This window comes from Bufo bufo, chromosome 1 (assembly GCF_905171765.1).
Source record: "Bufo bufo chromosome 1, aBufBuf1.1, whole genome shotgun sequence".
In the NCBI taxonomy this organism is placed as follows: Eukaryota; Metazoa; Chordata; class Amphibia; order Anura; family Bufonidae; genus Bufo; species Bufo bufo.
In genome coordinates, this window is record NC_053389.1 from 313,869,241 (window position 1) to 313,882,121 (window position 12,881).

The window sequence follows — 12,881 nt, forward strand, 5'->3', positions numbered from 1 at the left end:
TCCATAACTCAAATAAAGTGGCAATTTTACCATTTTGGACAGGATATCTAATCATTATCATTGCAATCTGCTGTACAATGCCCCTCATATTCACTTGTTTTTGTGTTTTAGGTTTCGTTTCACTTTTGAGATTTTCCTAACATCAGAAAAAGTTCACCAATTTGGAACCGATGCTGCCGAAACCCTCCAGACTTGGACCAACTCTATAGGGAAGGTGAGTGGATTATGTCAGCGTTACTTCTGTCAGTCTGTGGGTAGTTTGATGAGCACTTGGCAGACAATGCTCTCCTGTCTATTCAGTGGTTCACTCCCATCAGCTGTCACTGCCTGTTGGGGTACGAGTTCCAGCGTGTGGGGAGAATGCGTTACAAGGCCATGCTGAATCCCGACCAGTGGATGGAAGGCTTCTTCCTGTTACAAAAATCTCACCTTTTCATCTGCCCCGAGGAGCAAGGAGCAGCAGAAGACAGCGTCAACCTACGTAGTCTACAGGAACTCAGTAAGTTTTATCAGTACCAAAAACTGAGCAGTCACACATGCACTAAAGCCCCACCTGTGCGCTTATGTTGCTCTTCAAAACAGTGGACTAATGCGCCCCCTAGGGGTGTCACTTTGTGTACTTATTTTCACTTTCACAAAACAATGGAGCAGATTTACCAATGAAGATGCACCACAAATTCTGTCTCAATATAAGCCAGAATTCTGGCACACATGCCATGCATCACATTTATTAAGTTTCTTAGATGTTTCTAGCATTTCGGGCAAAAGGGTGAGAAAGCGACTTGGCTTAAGATGGGACATTAGGGAAGACTTACTAATCCTACAAATGGCATAAGCTTAGGGGGTCATTTATTAGACGCCGGTCTTAATAAGCCCTATATCTGGCAGTGGATCCGCTGAAGTTATGTAGAGGCACCGGCCTCTACATAGCTTCGGCACATCCACCACTGGTCTAAATTTAAGATAGCTTCCTTGCTGGCTTAAATTTAGACTATTTTCTACACCTAAAAAAGTAGAACGTAGAAAATGATAAATGAGACGGGCCTCCTGTGCCGTCCCTTCCCCCTTTTTTAGACCTTTGTGCCGCAATCTGCAACATGTCAGAAAACTGCCGTATATTGAATAGTAAATGACCCCCTAAGGGTGAGTTCACACTAGCGTTAGGAATTCCGTTATAACGGAATCCATAAGACGGAAGGACGGATCCGTTCTTCTGCCCATAGAATTGTGTTATGACGGAAGGCAAAACGGTAGCCTTTAAAAGGCATTCCATTTGCTTTCCGTCCTAATAGAAGTCTATGGGGAAGCATAACTGATCCGTCCGGGTCCCTGTCACGGCTGTATGTGAGCAACAATAGTAATACACAGTACAGTGCCACTGACTGGACCCAGAACTAGGGAGGATAAAGGGTGACCCCTGTCCGACCCTCAACGCTTTCCCTATTCTGCTAAAGCACATGCCCGGATCCAAATGGCGGAACGAGGCATGCCCACGTGCCTAAGACTAATGACCACTGTAACCCCTACAATAGTGGAAGGGGCACGGCCACCAGTGCCCTACTCAGTATATGGAGGGAACCGTGGCCACCTCAGATCCAGTCAGAAAGCAAACAGGAATACAACAATGTCTGCAGACTTAGCTGAAGGTGTTGCAGCCGCAGAGAAGACGGATCCAAGGACAGGCTGGCAATATCCGGAGTGCTAGCTGCAGCAGAACACAGGTCCAGTGAACTGATAGCTACAAGTGAAGAAACTAAAGCAAGAGCTACAACTGAAGTGAGAACTATAATCCACATCCTATCATAGGAGGAGGGGTGATATAAAGAGAGGGAAATCAAACACATGAAGAACAGCTGTGGTGAAAGAAACCAAAAGTAAACAGAGTAGTGAGAACTCCTCCCAGCCCTAGTAGTGACATCATCACAGGGGTGGAGAAACAGAGCTGTGAGAACGTCCCAAAGCTCTGGTAGTGACAGTACCCCCCCCCTCTACGGGTGGACTCCGGACACCCAGGACCCACCTTCTCAGGATGAGCCCTATGAAATGCCCTGATGAGGCGAGTGGCTTTAATGTCCGACACCGGAACCCACATCCTCTCCTCAGGACCATAACCCTTCCAATGAACGAGGTACTGAAGAGAACCGCGGACAATGCGAGAGTCCACAATTCTGGAAACCTCAAACTCCAGATTGCCATCAACCAAAATCGGAGGAGGAGGCAAAGAGGAGGGTACCGTGGGCTGGACATATGGTTTTAAGAGAGATCTGTGAAATACATTATGTATCTTCCAAACCCGTGGAAGATCAAGACGGAAGGCAACAGGATTGATGACTGACAAGATTTTATAAGGCCCAATAAACTTGGGACCCAATTTCCAGGAGGGAACCTTCAACTTAATGTTTCTAGTAGACAACCACACCAGATCACCCACATTCAGGTCCGGACCAGGCACACGTCTCTTATCAGCCACACGCTTATACTTCTCACTCATTTTTTTAAGATTACTCTGAATCTTTTGCCAAATGGTAGACAAAGACGAGGAAAATCTCTCCTCCTCAGGTAAACCAGAAAGAGCCCCTCCCGAGAATGTCCCAAACTGCGGATGGAACCCATATGCACCAAAGAATGGTGACTTATCAGAAGATTCCTGACGACGGTTGTTCAGAGCAAACTCAGCAAGAGGGAGAAATGAACACCAATCCTCCTGGTTCTCTGCCACAAAACAGCGCAAATATGTCTCCAGATTCTGATTGAGGCGCTCAGTCTGACCATTCGACTGCGGATGAAAAGCAGAAGAGAAGGACAGCCGAACCCCCAGGCGAGAACAGAAAGCCTTCCAGAACCTGGACACAAACTGCGTGCCTCTATCGGAAACAATATCAGAGGGAATCCCGTGCAATTTAACAATATGGTCGACGAAAGCTTGCGCCAACGTTTTAGCATTGGGTAAACCAGGGAAAGGTACGAAATGAGCCATCTTGCTAAAACGGTCCACCACCACCAGGATCACCGACTTCCCCGAGGAACAAGGAAGATCCGTGATAAAGTCCATGGACAGGTGTGTCCAAGGACGGGAAGGAATGGGTAACGGGAGAAGGGAACCTGAAGGCCGTGAATGAGGGACCTTAGCTCGAGCGCACGTCTCACAAGCAGCCACAAAACCCTCCACCGACTTACGAAGAGCCGGCCACCAAAATCTCCGAGCAATGAGATCTACCGTGGCTCTACTCCCGGGGTGACCAGCAAGAACCGTATCATGATGCTCCTTAAAGAGTTTGTGACGTAGCTCAGGAGGCACGAACAACTTCCCAGAAGGACAACGGGCAGGTGTCTCAGTCTGGGCAGCCTGGACCTCGGCCTCCAAATCGGAATATAGAGCAGAAACAACTACCCCCTCCGCCAAAATGGGACCCGGGTCCTCGGAGTTTCCTCCTCCCGGAAAACAGCGAGAGAGAGCATCAGCCTTCACATTTTTTATCCCAGGTCGGAACGTAACAACAAAATTGAATCTGGAGAAGAACAGAGACCATCTGGCCTGTCTCGGATTCATACGCCTGGCCGACTCCAAGTATGCCAGATTCTTATGGTCGGTAAAAACGGTGATAGGGTGCCTGGCCCCCTCCAACCAATGGCGCCATTCCTCGAAAGCCAACTTGATGGCCAACAACTCCCTATCTCCCACATCATAGTTTCTCTCTGCCGGGGAGAGTTTTTTAGAGAAAAAGGCACAGGGTCGCCACTTGGCAGGGGAAGGGCCCTGGGACAAAACCGCACCCACACCCACCTCGGAAGCATCCACCTCAACAATAAAAGGTAAGGAAACATCGGGATGCACCAAGACGGGAGCAGACGCAAAATTCTCTTTAATCTTAGAAAAGGCTGTAAGCGCCTCCTCCGACCAAGAGGAAAAATTCGCCCCCTTTTTTGTCATGTCAGTGAGGGGTTTGACAACAGAGGAATAATTCAAAATGAACTTTCTGTAATAGTTCGCAAAACCCAGAAAGCGCATCAATGCCTTCTGATTCTCAGGAAGCTCCCACTCAAGTACAGCACGGACCTTCTCGGGATCCATGCGAAAACCAGAAGCAGAGAGGAGAAAACCCAGAAATTGAATCTCCGATACCATAAAAAGACATTTCTCCAGCTTGGCGTACAATTTATTTTCCCGCAGAATCTGGAGAACCTGAAAAAGATGATCCTGATGGGTCTGAACATCAGGGGAAAAAATCAAAATATCATCAAGATACACCAATACAAATTTCCCCATTAAATGATAGAAAATACTATTAACAAAATGCTGAAAGACGGCCGGAGCATTCATCAGGGCGAAAGGCATAACGAGATTCTCGAAATGCCCGTTAGGGGTATTAAAGGCCGTTTTCCATTCATCCCCCTCTCTGACCCTGACCAGGTTGTACGCGCCTCTCAAATCCAATTTGGAAAACACCTTGGCCCCAACAATTTGATTGAAGAGGTCCGGGATCAGAGGAAGGGGATAGGGATCGCGAATCGTGATACGGTTCAGCTCCCTAAAATCTAGGCAAGGTCTCAAAGAGCCATCTTTCTTTTTAACAAAAAAAAAACCCGCGGCCACAGGTGACTTTGAGGGACGAATATGCCCCTTTTCGAGACTCTCGGAGATGTAAGTTTGCATAGCGATTCTTTCCGGTTGTGAGAGATTGTAGAGGCGTGCTTTTGGCAGCTTGGCGCCGGAAATGAGGTTAATGGGACAGTCAAACTCCCGGTGAGGAGGTAGCTCCTGAACACCGCTCTCAGAAAACACGTCCGAGAAATCAGAGAGAAATTATGGCACAGTTTTAGTAGACACCTCTGCAAAAGTCGCTGTGAGACAATTCTCTCTACAAAAATCACTCCACTCATTTATTTGCCTTCCTTGCCAATCAATAGTGGGGTTATGTCTAGTGAGCCAGGGTAACCCCAAAACTAGAGGAGACGGCAATCCGTTAAGGACAAAACAAGATATATCCTCCACATGAGTGTCACCTACAGCTAGCCGGATATTGTGAACAATGCCCTTCAGAGATCTCTGTGAGTGGAGCAGAGTCAATAGCAAAAACAGGTATATCTTTATCTAATGTGCAAACCTGAAAACCATGCATGGCTACAAATTGAGTGTCAATAAGATTGACGGCCGCTCCACTATCGACAAAAATCTCACAAGAAATGACTTTGCTCTCTAGCGCCACCCTGGCAGACAGGAGAAAACGGGAACTGCAGGTCAGAGGAAAAGCATCAAATCCTACATCAACTTTGCCCAAAGTAGCAGATGAAGCAGAACCTGATGATTTACCTTTTGAGATTTTTCTCTTATTATCGCTCTTAGTACGGTTCAAGAATCTCCTAGACGGACAAACATTTGCCAAATGACCTATGCCCCCACAACAAAAACAGACCATACTCTGAGGACTAAATCCTCTTTTATCAGGGGCAAGTCGAGCTAGCTGCATGGGCTCCTCCTCAGAGGGGAGCGAGACAGGATGAGGCCCCTGCACACTGAATGAGTCCGCACCACTGCCCCTAGACTGACAATGGTTGGACAGAGAGGTCTCGTTTCTTTCTCTTAGACGCCTGTCAAGGCGTACCGCCAATGACATGGCAGACTCTAAGGACGTTGGTCTCTCATGGAAAGCAAACGCATCTTTTAATCTCTCCGAGAGACCATGACAGAACTGACTCCGGAGTGCAGCATCATTCCAACCCGAATCAGCTGCCCATCTCCGAAATTCAGAACAATAAAGCTCCGCAGACCGTTTGTTCTGGCATAAAACACGTAGGTTAGATTCGGCCAGAGCAACACGATCCGGGTCATCATAAATCTGCCCCAGGGCCACAAAAAATCCCTCCACGGATCGAAGGGAGGGATCCCCTGATGGCAGCGAAAAAGCCCAAGTCTGAGCATTACCCCTGAGCAGGGAAATGACAATCCTCACCCTCTGCTCCTGATTACCAGAAGAGTGAGAACACAAGCAAAAATGGAGTTTGCATGCCTCTCTGAAACGAACAAAATTCTTACTGCCCCCGGAGAACATCTCCGGAAGTGAGACCTTTGGCTCGCAACAGACTCCATGAGCCGGAGCAGGGCCCAATGCTTGAAGCTGGGTCATAGTTTGACGGAGATCCGCTACTTCCAAAGAAAGACCCTGCATGCGGTCAACCAGGTCAGAAAGCGGATCCATGTCAAAAAAGGACGGTTTTGGTGGATTATAATGTCACGGCTGTATGTGAGCAACAATAGTAATACACAGTACAGAGCAACTGACTGGACCCAGAACTAGGGAGGATAAAGGGTGACCCCTGTCCGACCCTCAACGCTTTCCCTATTCTGCTAAAGCACATGCCCGGATCCAAATGGCGGAACGAGGCATGCCCACGTGCCTAAGACTAATGACCACTGTAACCCCTACAATAGTGGAAGGGGCACGGCCACCAGTGCCCTACTCAGTATATGGAGGGAACCGTGGCCACCTCAGATCCAGTCAGAAAACAAACAGGAATACAACAATGTCTGCAGACTTAGCTGAAGGTGTTGCAGCCGCAGAGAAGACGGATCCAAAGACAGCTGGCAATATCCGGAGTGCTAGCTGCAGCAGAACACAGGTCCAGTGAACTGATAGCTACAAGTGAAGAAACTAAAGCAAGAGCTACAACTGAAGTGAGAACTATAATCCACATCCTACAATAGGAGGAGGGGTGATATAAAGAGAGGGAAATCAAACACATGAAGAACAGCTGTGGTGAAAGAAACCAAAAGTAAACAGAGTAGTGAGAACTCCTCCCAGCTCTAGTAGTGACATCATCACAGGGGTGGAGAAACAGAGCTGTGAGAACGTCCCAAAGCTCTGGTAGTGACAGTCCCGTTAAGCAAGACGGAAAACAAAGTCCTGTCGGCAGGACCCAGATGGATCCGTTATGCTTTCCCATAGACTTCTATTCGGACGTAAAGCAAATGGAATGCCTTTTAAAGGCTACTGTTTTGCATTCTGCCTGGGCATTCCGTTATTTTCCGTTATAACCATGTTATAACGGAATCCTTAACGCTAGTGTGAACCCACCCTTAGACTGTTTAAATCTACACCAGATTTATCACAGGGGCTCAGCCTGGATGATAAATGCGGCACAGGGATAGACACTATTCTCTGACTCTATACCAACTATTGGCTGGCTTAACTTGAAATAGAATTGTATGCTAGAATTGTGGCGCAATTTGGTGCTAAAGGCTGCATGTTAGGCCATGCCTCCTTTTCCGTGAGGCCACGCACCCATTCTGGTAAGTCACGCCCCCTTGTCAAACTAGGTGTAGAGAATTTCTCAAGAAGGAGATGTACTATATTGCACCAAAAATGTACCAAAATGCGCCATATTTTGGCACAGTTTATCAAAGTGTCTAGATTCAATGACATTAACAAATGTGAGACGATGTCTGCCAGAATTCTGGCACAAAGTTCGCCAGCTAATAGGTGGTATAAAGATGCACTAAATTTATCATCCAGCATCAGCCAGTGTGATAAGTCAGTTGCATCTAAATATTAGACAGGCTTAGTAAATCTGCCCCACTGTTGTAAAGCTCCAGCTAGTGGGGGTACATTGTGCACTTATTTTGATCTACAAAACAATACTGTAATACCATCTCTCATTGAAGAGATCTGGTGGAGACTTATTTACAGGTAATGCTCATTGGTAAAGGTGTGCAAATAAGAAGGGTTTTCTGAGATTTTGTAACTGATGACCTATCCTCAGGATAGATCATCAGTATCTGATCGTTGGGGGTCTGACACCCAGGACCCCTGTCGTTCGGCTGTTTTCAGAAGACACTGGTTCTCCTCTGAGCGCCGCTGCCTTCTCGCAGCGTACCAAGCACAGCGCTGTACATTGTATAGCAGCTGTGCTTGGTATTGCACTCAGCCCCATTCACTTGATTTTTTTTATTTTTATTCTTCCTCTCAGCGGTAGCTGTGAAGAGATATATACTTACCTGCATTCTGCCACACCATTCCAGCATCGTGGCTCCGAGCGGTCTTCACTGCAGTTATAGTCTCCGTTCACAACCGCGTGGACACTATTACGTGTGCTGCTGCAGCCAGTGACTGGCCTCAGTGGTGATGTGTCTCCTAGTGGCACATCACTTCTTGGTCACATGCCGCTTGGGGACAAGTTACCATTGAGGCCAGTCATTGGCTGCAGGAGGACAAGTGATCCCATCCATGTGGAAGTTGACAGGTGGGCACTGGAAGTTCAGGGAAGACAACCCAGGAGCCACAGAACCGTAAAACAGCGGTTTAAGAACAGGTAACATACATCTCTTTTCACAGGTACCTCTGGGAAGTGGGAGGAATAAAAAAAAAACGGCCGTCCCTTTTAGGTAAAACATCTTCATTAACCCAAACCAGTACGTCTACAGAATTTCCTCAATGGTTCATTTGACCTGTCTCCAACACAGTAGAAAGTTCTTGCTTTTATTTGGAGTAAAAAAAAAAACAGCCTTTCCTTTTTTTTTTTTTAGCTTTATCTTACATATCTTGCTGAAAAGCTTATGTGTAGTGGAGGGATGACAGCATGCAGGGTTTTCCTGACATACAATACAATGTATACAACACAATAATCAACTTATCTTTCATTTGTTTCTTATTACAGCTGTGGCACCAATCACAGAAAATTCAGAAAAGAAAGACGTCTTAATTCTTGTAGAGAAAGGAAGGTAAGTGTTATTTTGAAGTGTGAACTTGATGTTACATTGGAAATATGTGCCATCTAGTGGCCAGTAACCAGAACTGCAGATAAACATTACACTTGTGAAATCTGTGATCCCATAAGCATAGATTATGAGAACAAATGCAAAGTGAATGCCGGTGACTGTGGAAAGAGGGTATTCTATACACTGTATACAAGTATCACTCCTCCAGGGGGAAGAAAACTCTGTATAGTGCCACCTACAGGTAGCTGCACTGTAAGCCACTGCCCAGCCCAATCAATAACTGCTTCAAAGGCATCTCAACCAGCCAACTAGAACCCAACGCTGTTTTGATAGGGATCAGAAACTGTAAAACAGTCTACAGATGGTACCCCTGGTTTGGTTGATATCCTCATGTCTGAAGGCTTTATTATGGGTTGGACATTGGTTTAAAGAGGAGCTACCTATAGGTGGCAGTAAACAGACCATTTTCTTCATTCTGGAGGAGAGCAATTTGGCATACATTTCCCAGACAGCACTGCCTGTAAGACGTCCACAAGGAGAACAGTACCTTCCTATACACTGAGATGTTTCTTTCTCCCCTAAGGACGCTGTACCTACAAGGAATTACACGTACTGACTTCTCAGCTTGGAGCAGCGATATCCAGGCGGCCGCATGCAGTGGCGGCAACATGTTACGAGACCAGCAACTCAGTAGAAATGACATTCCCATCATTGTAGACAGCTGCATTGCTTTCCTTACCCAATACGGTAAGTCCATTATACGTTTATATGTAACATCTACAGATGCCTCAAATGATGATGAATATAGAAGTTGAGAGATGCCATATTAAGAAACCAATTGTACAGTGCCCTCCCAGTGCCACCCCTCCACCCATGTAAATATATGTAAAGTTGTAGCCTTCAACAATCTCTCTACAGGCCTTCGTCATGAGGGAATTTATCGTAAAAACGGTGCCAAGTCTCGAATAAAGCTTCTGATGGACGAGTTCCGCAAAGATGCCCGAAACGTAAAATTGCGCATCAGTGATAACTTTATTGAAGATGTCACAGATGTATTAAAGAGGTTCTTCAGGGAGTTGGATGATCCAATTTTTACAACAGAACTTCACCCACAATGGAAAGAGGCAGCAGGTAATGTACTAACTTGTCACAATGTGACCTTACGTGAGGACTTTCAGCTGGGAAGTGAGACCTTGTTTTTTTTAAAGGCTATGGCCACCTTTTTATTATTGCATTTAGTTTCAGTATTTCCATACTGTGAAAAGATAGAACATGTCCTATTCTTGTCTGCAAATCACGGTGCTTGGCTCCATTCAAGTCAATGGGTCCGCCAAAAAAACTGAACACATACGGAAATGCATCCGTAGGTCTTCCGTATCTGTTCCGTTTTTGCGGAACCATCTATTGAAAATGTTATGCCTAGCCCAATTTTTTTTATGTAATTACTGTATAATGTATATGGCATACAGAAAAACGGAAAGGAAACGCAACGGAAACAAAAAACGGACCGTAAAACACTGAAAAAGCCACACGGTCGTGTGCATGAGGCCTTATACTGTAGATTCCCGTCAGGTTTTAAAGCTGACATTCCTGGTCGAGATGTATCACCAGTTAGAGCCCTTAGAAACAGAGCCTTGGATTTGGTCCGCTTTAAAACAAGACCTGGCATAAATCAGAAGCTCTTACTCAGCCCAATTTATTCCAGCAGAAAGCAGCCAGCATGGAGGAGGAGGGGGGGTAGTGGAGGAAGTGATGACAAGCTATACTAAGGAGACAGAACCACAGAGCCTTCCCCCTCCTCTCTGTAAGGGCTCACGCACACAATCGTATTTTTTTGTCTGCACCCAAACCACATTTCTCGCCCATATTCCTTGGGGGACACAGGAAACCATGGGTATAGCTCTGCTCCCTAGGAGGCGTGACACTAAGCGAAAGCTGTAAGCCCCTCCTCCATCAGCTATACCCTTCAGCCTGGAGAAGAGACTGCCAGTTTTTGCTTAGTGTCCAAGGAGGCAAGACACCCCCTGCTTATGCAGGGTTGTTATCCTATGATTTTTATTTTTTACGTATTTGTTATTTTTAACTCGGTTTTTTTCTACCTACAGGGACAACAGAGGCGCATTAGACCCCTCTGTTTCTCCCGGGGTTGAGTTGCGCCAGTGCCGGTAATTCCGCACTGCCGCCTCCCCCACAGAAGACAAGGTGGACCAGGGCAGCCTCGCTCCCCTGCGTCCCGCCAGCTCAGGGTCGCCCGCACGCCAAGTCCCTCCCCCGGCTTCCTGCCACCGCGGTGCCAGGAGCTGAAGGGGCGACCCCCGCTGGATGGACTGAGGGCGAAGACAGCGTATGGTGAGAGTGGCTGCTCCAGCCTCCCCTTCCTCCCTCCCACCGCTGCTACCAACATGGCCACTGTTACATGACCACTGTCCCCCCCCCCCCCCGCCCCCCCCCCCCCCCCCCCCCCCCCCCCCCCCCCCCCCCCCCCCCGCATATCGGGACGTTACCGGGCATAGTGGAGGGCAGTCTATCTGGGCAAGTCCTAGACCGCTGCCTTACAGGGGACGGCTGCAGACATGCAAGCCGTCTGCTACATCTAGGCGCGGTGGGAGCCGTTTTTCCTGGCATGAACGGCGCCATGTCATGGCCGGCACTTCAACATCCTTGGGGGTTAAAATCATTTTGCCGCGCGCGCGGCTCTGCTTCGGCTTCAGCGCGGCAGGGGGGGGGCGGAGCTTCCTTACACATTCAGCTCCGTGCTGCTGCGCTCCGCTACTTCCGGGTTCATCTCTCTGCCGTGCGATCCTGAAGCCTTTCAGCTCCGTGCTGCTGCCTCTCCTCCACAGCCTCCTCAGTCTGTTCCCCTTACAGCTGCCGCTTGTATCATCGGGTCTGGTAGGACTGTTTAACCCCCTCCGTGCCACAGTACTGTTGCTTTAAAGTGCAACATCTTTCCACCATGTCAGACCCTTCTGCAGCCGCCAAGCCATGGTACCATGCCTGTACCGCTTGTAGGGAACCCTTTCCCCGGGGGCAGTCTGATCCGCACTGTACTGCATGCCGAGCTCCACCGCAGCCTCAGTCGCCCGCTGTGTCGCTCCCTGCTTCCTCTGACCCGCCTGACTGGGCTAGATCCCTGTCCCAGGCCGTGGAAAGCCTCACTCATGTCGTGGGCCGCCTAATAGACAGGCCACCTACCCCGCAGGACGCCACTCTGACTGTCGCGCCCTCCGGGTCCACTGCTTCTGCCGCTGCAGCGGGTTCATCCTCTCCTAGTGACCCCTCCCGAGCTAGGCACTCTCAGAAGCGTATTAGAGTAGAGCGAGCCTCCTCCTCGGATGCCTCCCTCTCCCCGCCACGCGTGCGCACCCAGACGAGCCTCTCCTCTCCAAAGGATTCGCTCTCTGAAGGTGAATTGGCGGCTTCAGATTTGGAAATGGACTCGGCCCTGCCGTCCAAGCTAGCCTCAGCGATGGGTCAACTCATCTCTGATATACGTGACACCTTTAAGGTGCAGGATGACCCCCCTAGCTCGGACGCAGCTAGCGTCTCCTTTATCAGACCCAGGCAGGCCTCAAAAGTCTTTCCAATCCACTCTGATTTCTCCTCCGTGGTGTCTAAGGCTTGGGCTCGCCCGGACGCCCGTTTTGTCAACCCAAAGAAGCTGGACATTTGCTATCCTTTTCCAGCCGATGTCGTGGCCACCTGGTCTTCCCCACCCAAGGTAGACCCCCCTGTGGCCCGGCTGTCAAAAAACACGGCCATCCCTGTTCCCGACGGGTCCTCTCTTCAGTCAGCGGAGGACCGTCGCATGGAGACCCTGTCCAAGGGCATTTTTGCTGCCTCCGGTTCTGCCCTCAGACCGGTTTTTGCCTCTGCTTGGGCAGGGAAAGCAATCTCTGCTTGGGGTACGCAGCTGGAACAGGAGTTGGACTCGGACATCCCCATCCAGGACCTACGTTCCTTGGCCCAGCTTATTATTCGGGCCGGGAATTTTGTCTGTGAGGCCTCCCTTGATGCGGGAGCCCTTATTGCGCGCTCCTCCGCCCTGGCAGTTGCCGTCAGGAGGGAGCTCTGGCTGAAGGTCTGGAAAGCGGACGCTGCCTCCAAACGTTCCTTGGCGGGGCTACCGTTTGCGGGTTCCCGCCTTTTCGGGGTCCGCTTAGACGAA

At 48.8% G+C, this 12,881-nt stretch overlaps 1 protein-coding gene across 3 annotated transcripts in view; it reads left to right on the forward strand.

The window, feature by feature from the left end:
* ARAP3 (ArfGAP with RhoGAP domain, ankyrin repeat and PH domain 3) overlaps positions 1-12,881 on the forward strand; it is a 150,398-nt gene that overhangs the window by 99,587 nt on the left and 37,930 nt on the right. For all 3 annotated transcript variants that reach the window (XM_040441106.1, XM_040441098.1, XM_040441113.1), the window contains exons 17-21: positions 112-214; positions 301-499; positions 8,653-8,716; positions 9,297-9,460; positions 9,632-9,844. In XM_040441106.1, the coding sequence (XP_040297040.1) occupies positions 112-214; positions 301-499; positions 8,653-8,716; positions 9,297-9,460; positions 9,632-9,844 (743 nt within the window). The remainder of the gene's footprint in view (positions 1-111; positions 215-300; positions 500-8,652; positions 8,717-9,296; positions 9,461-9,631; positions 9,845-12,881) is intronic.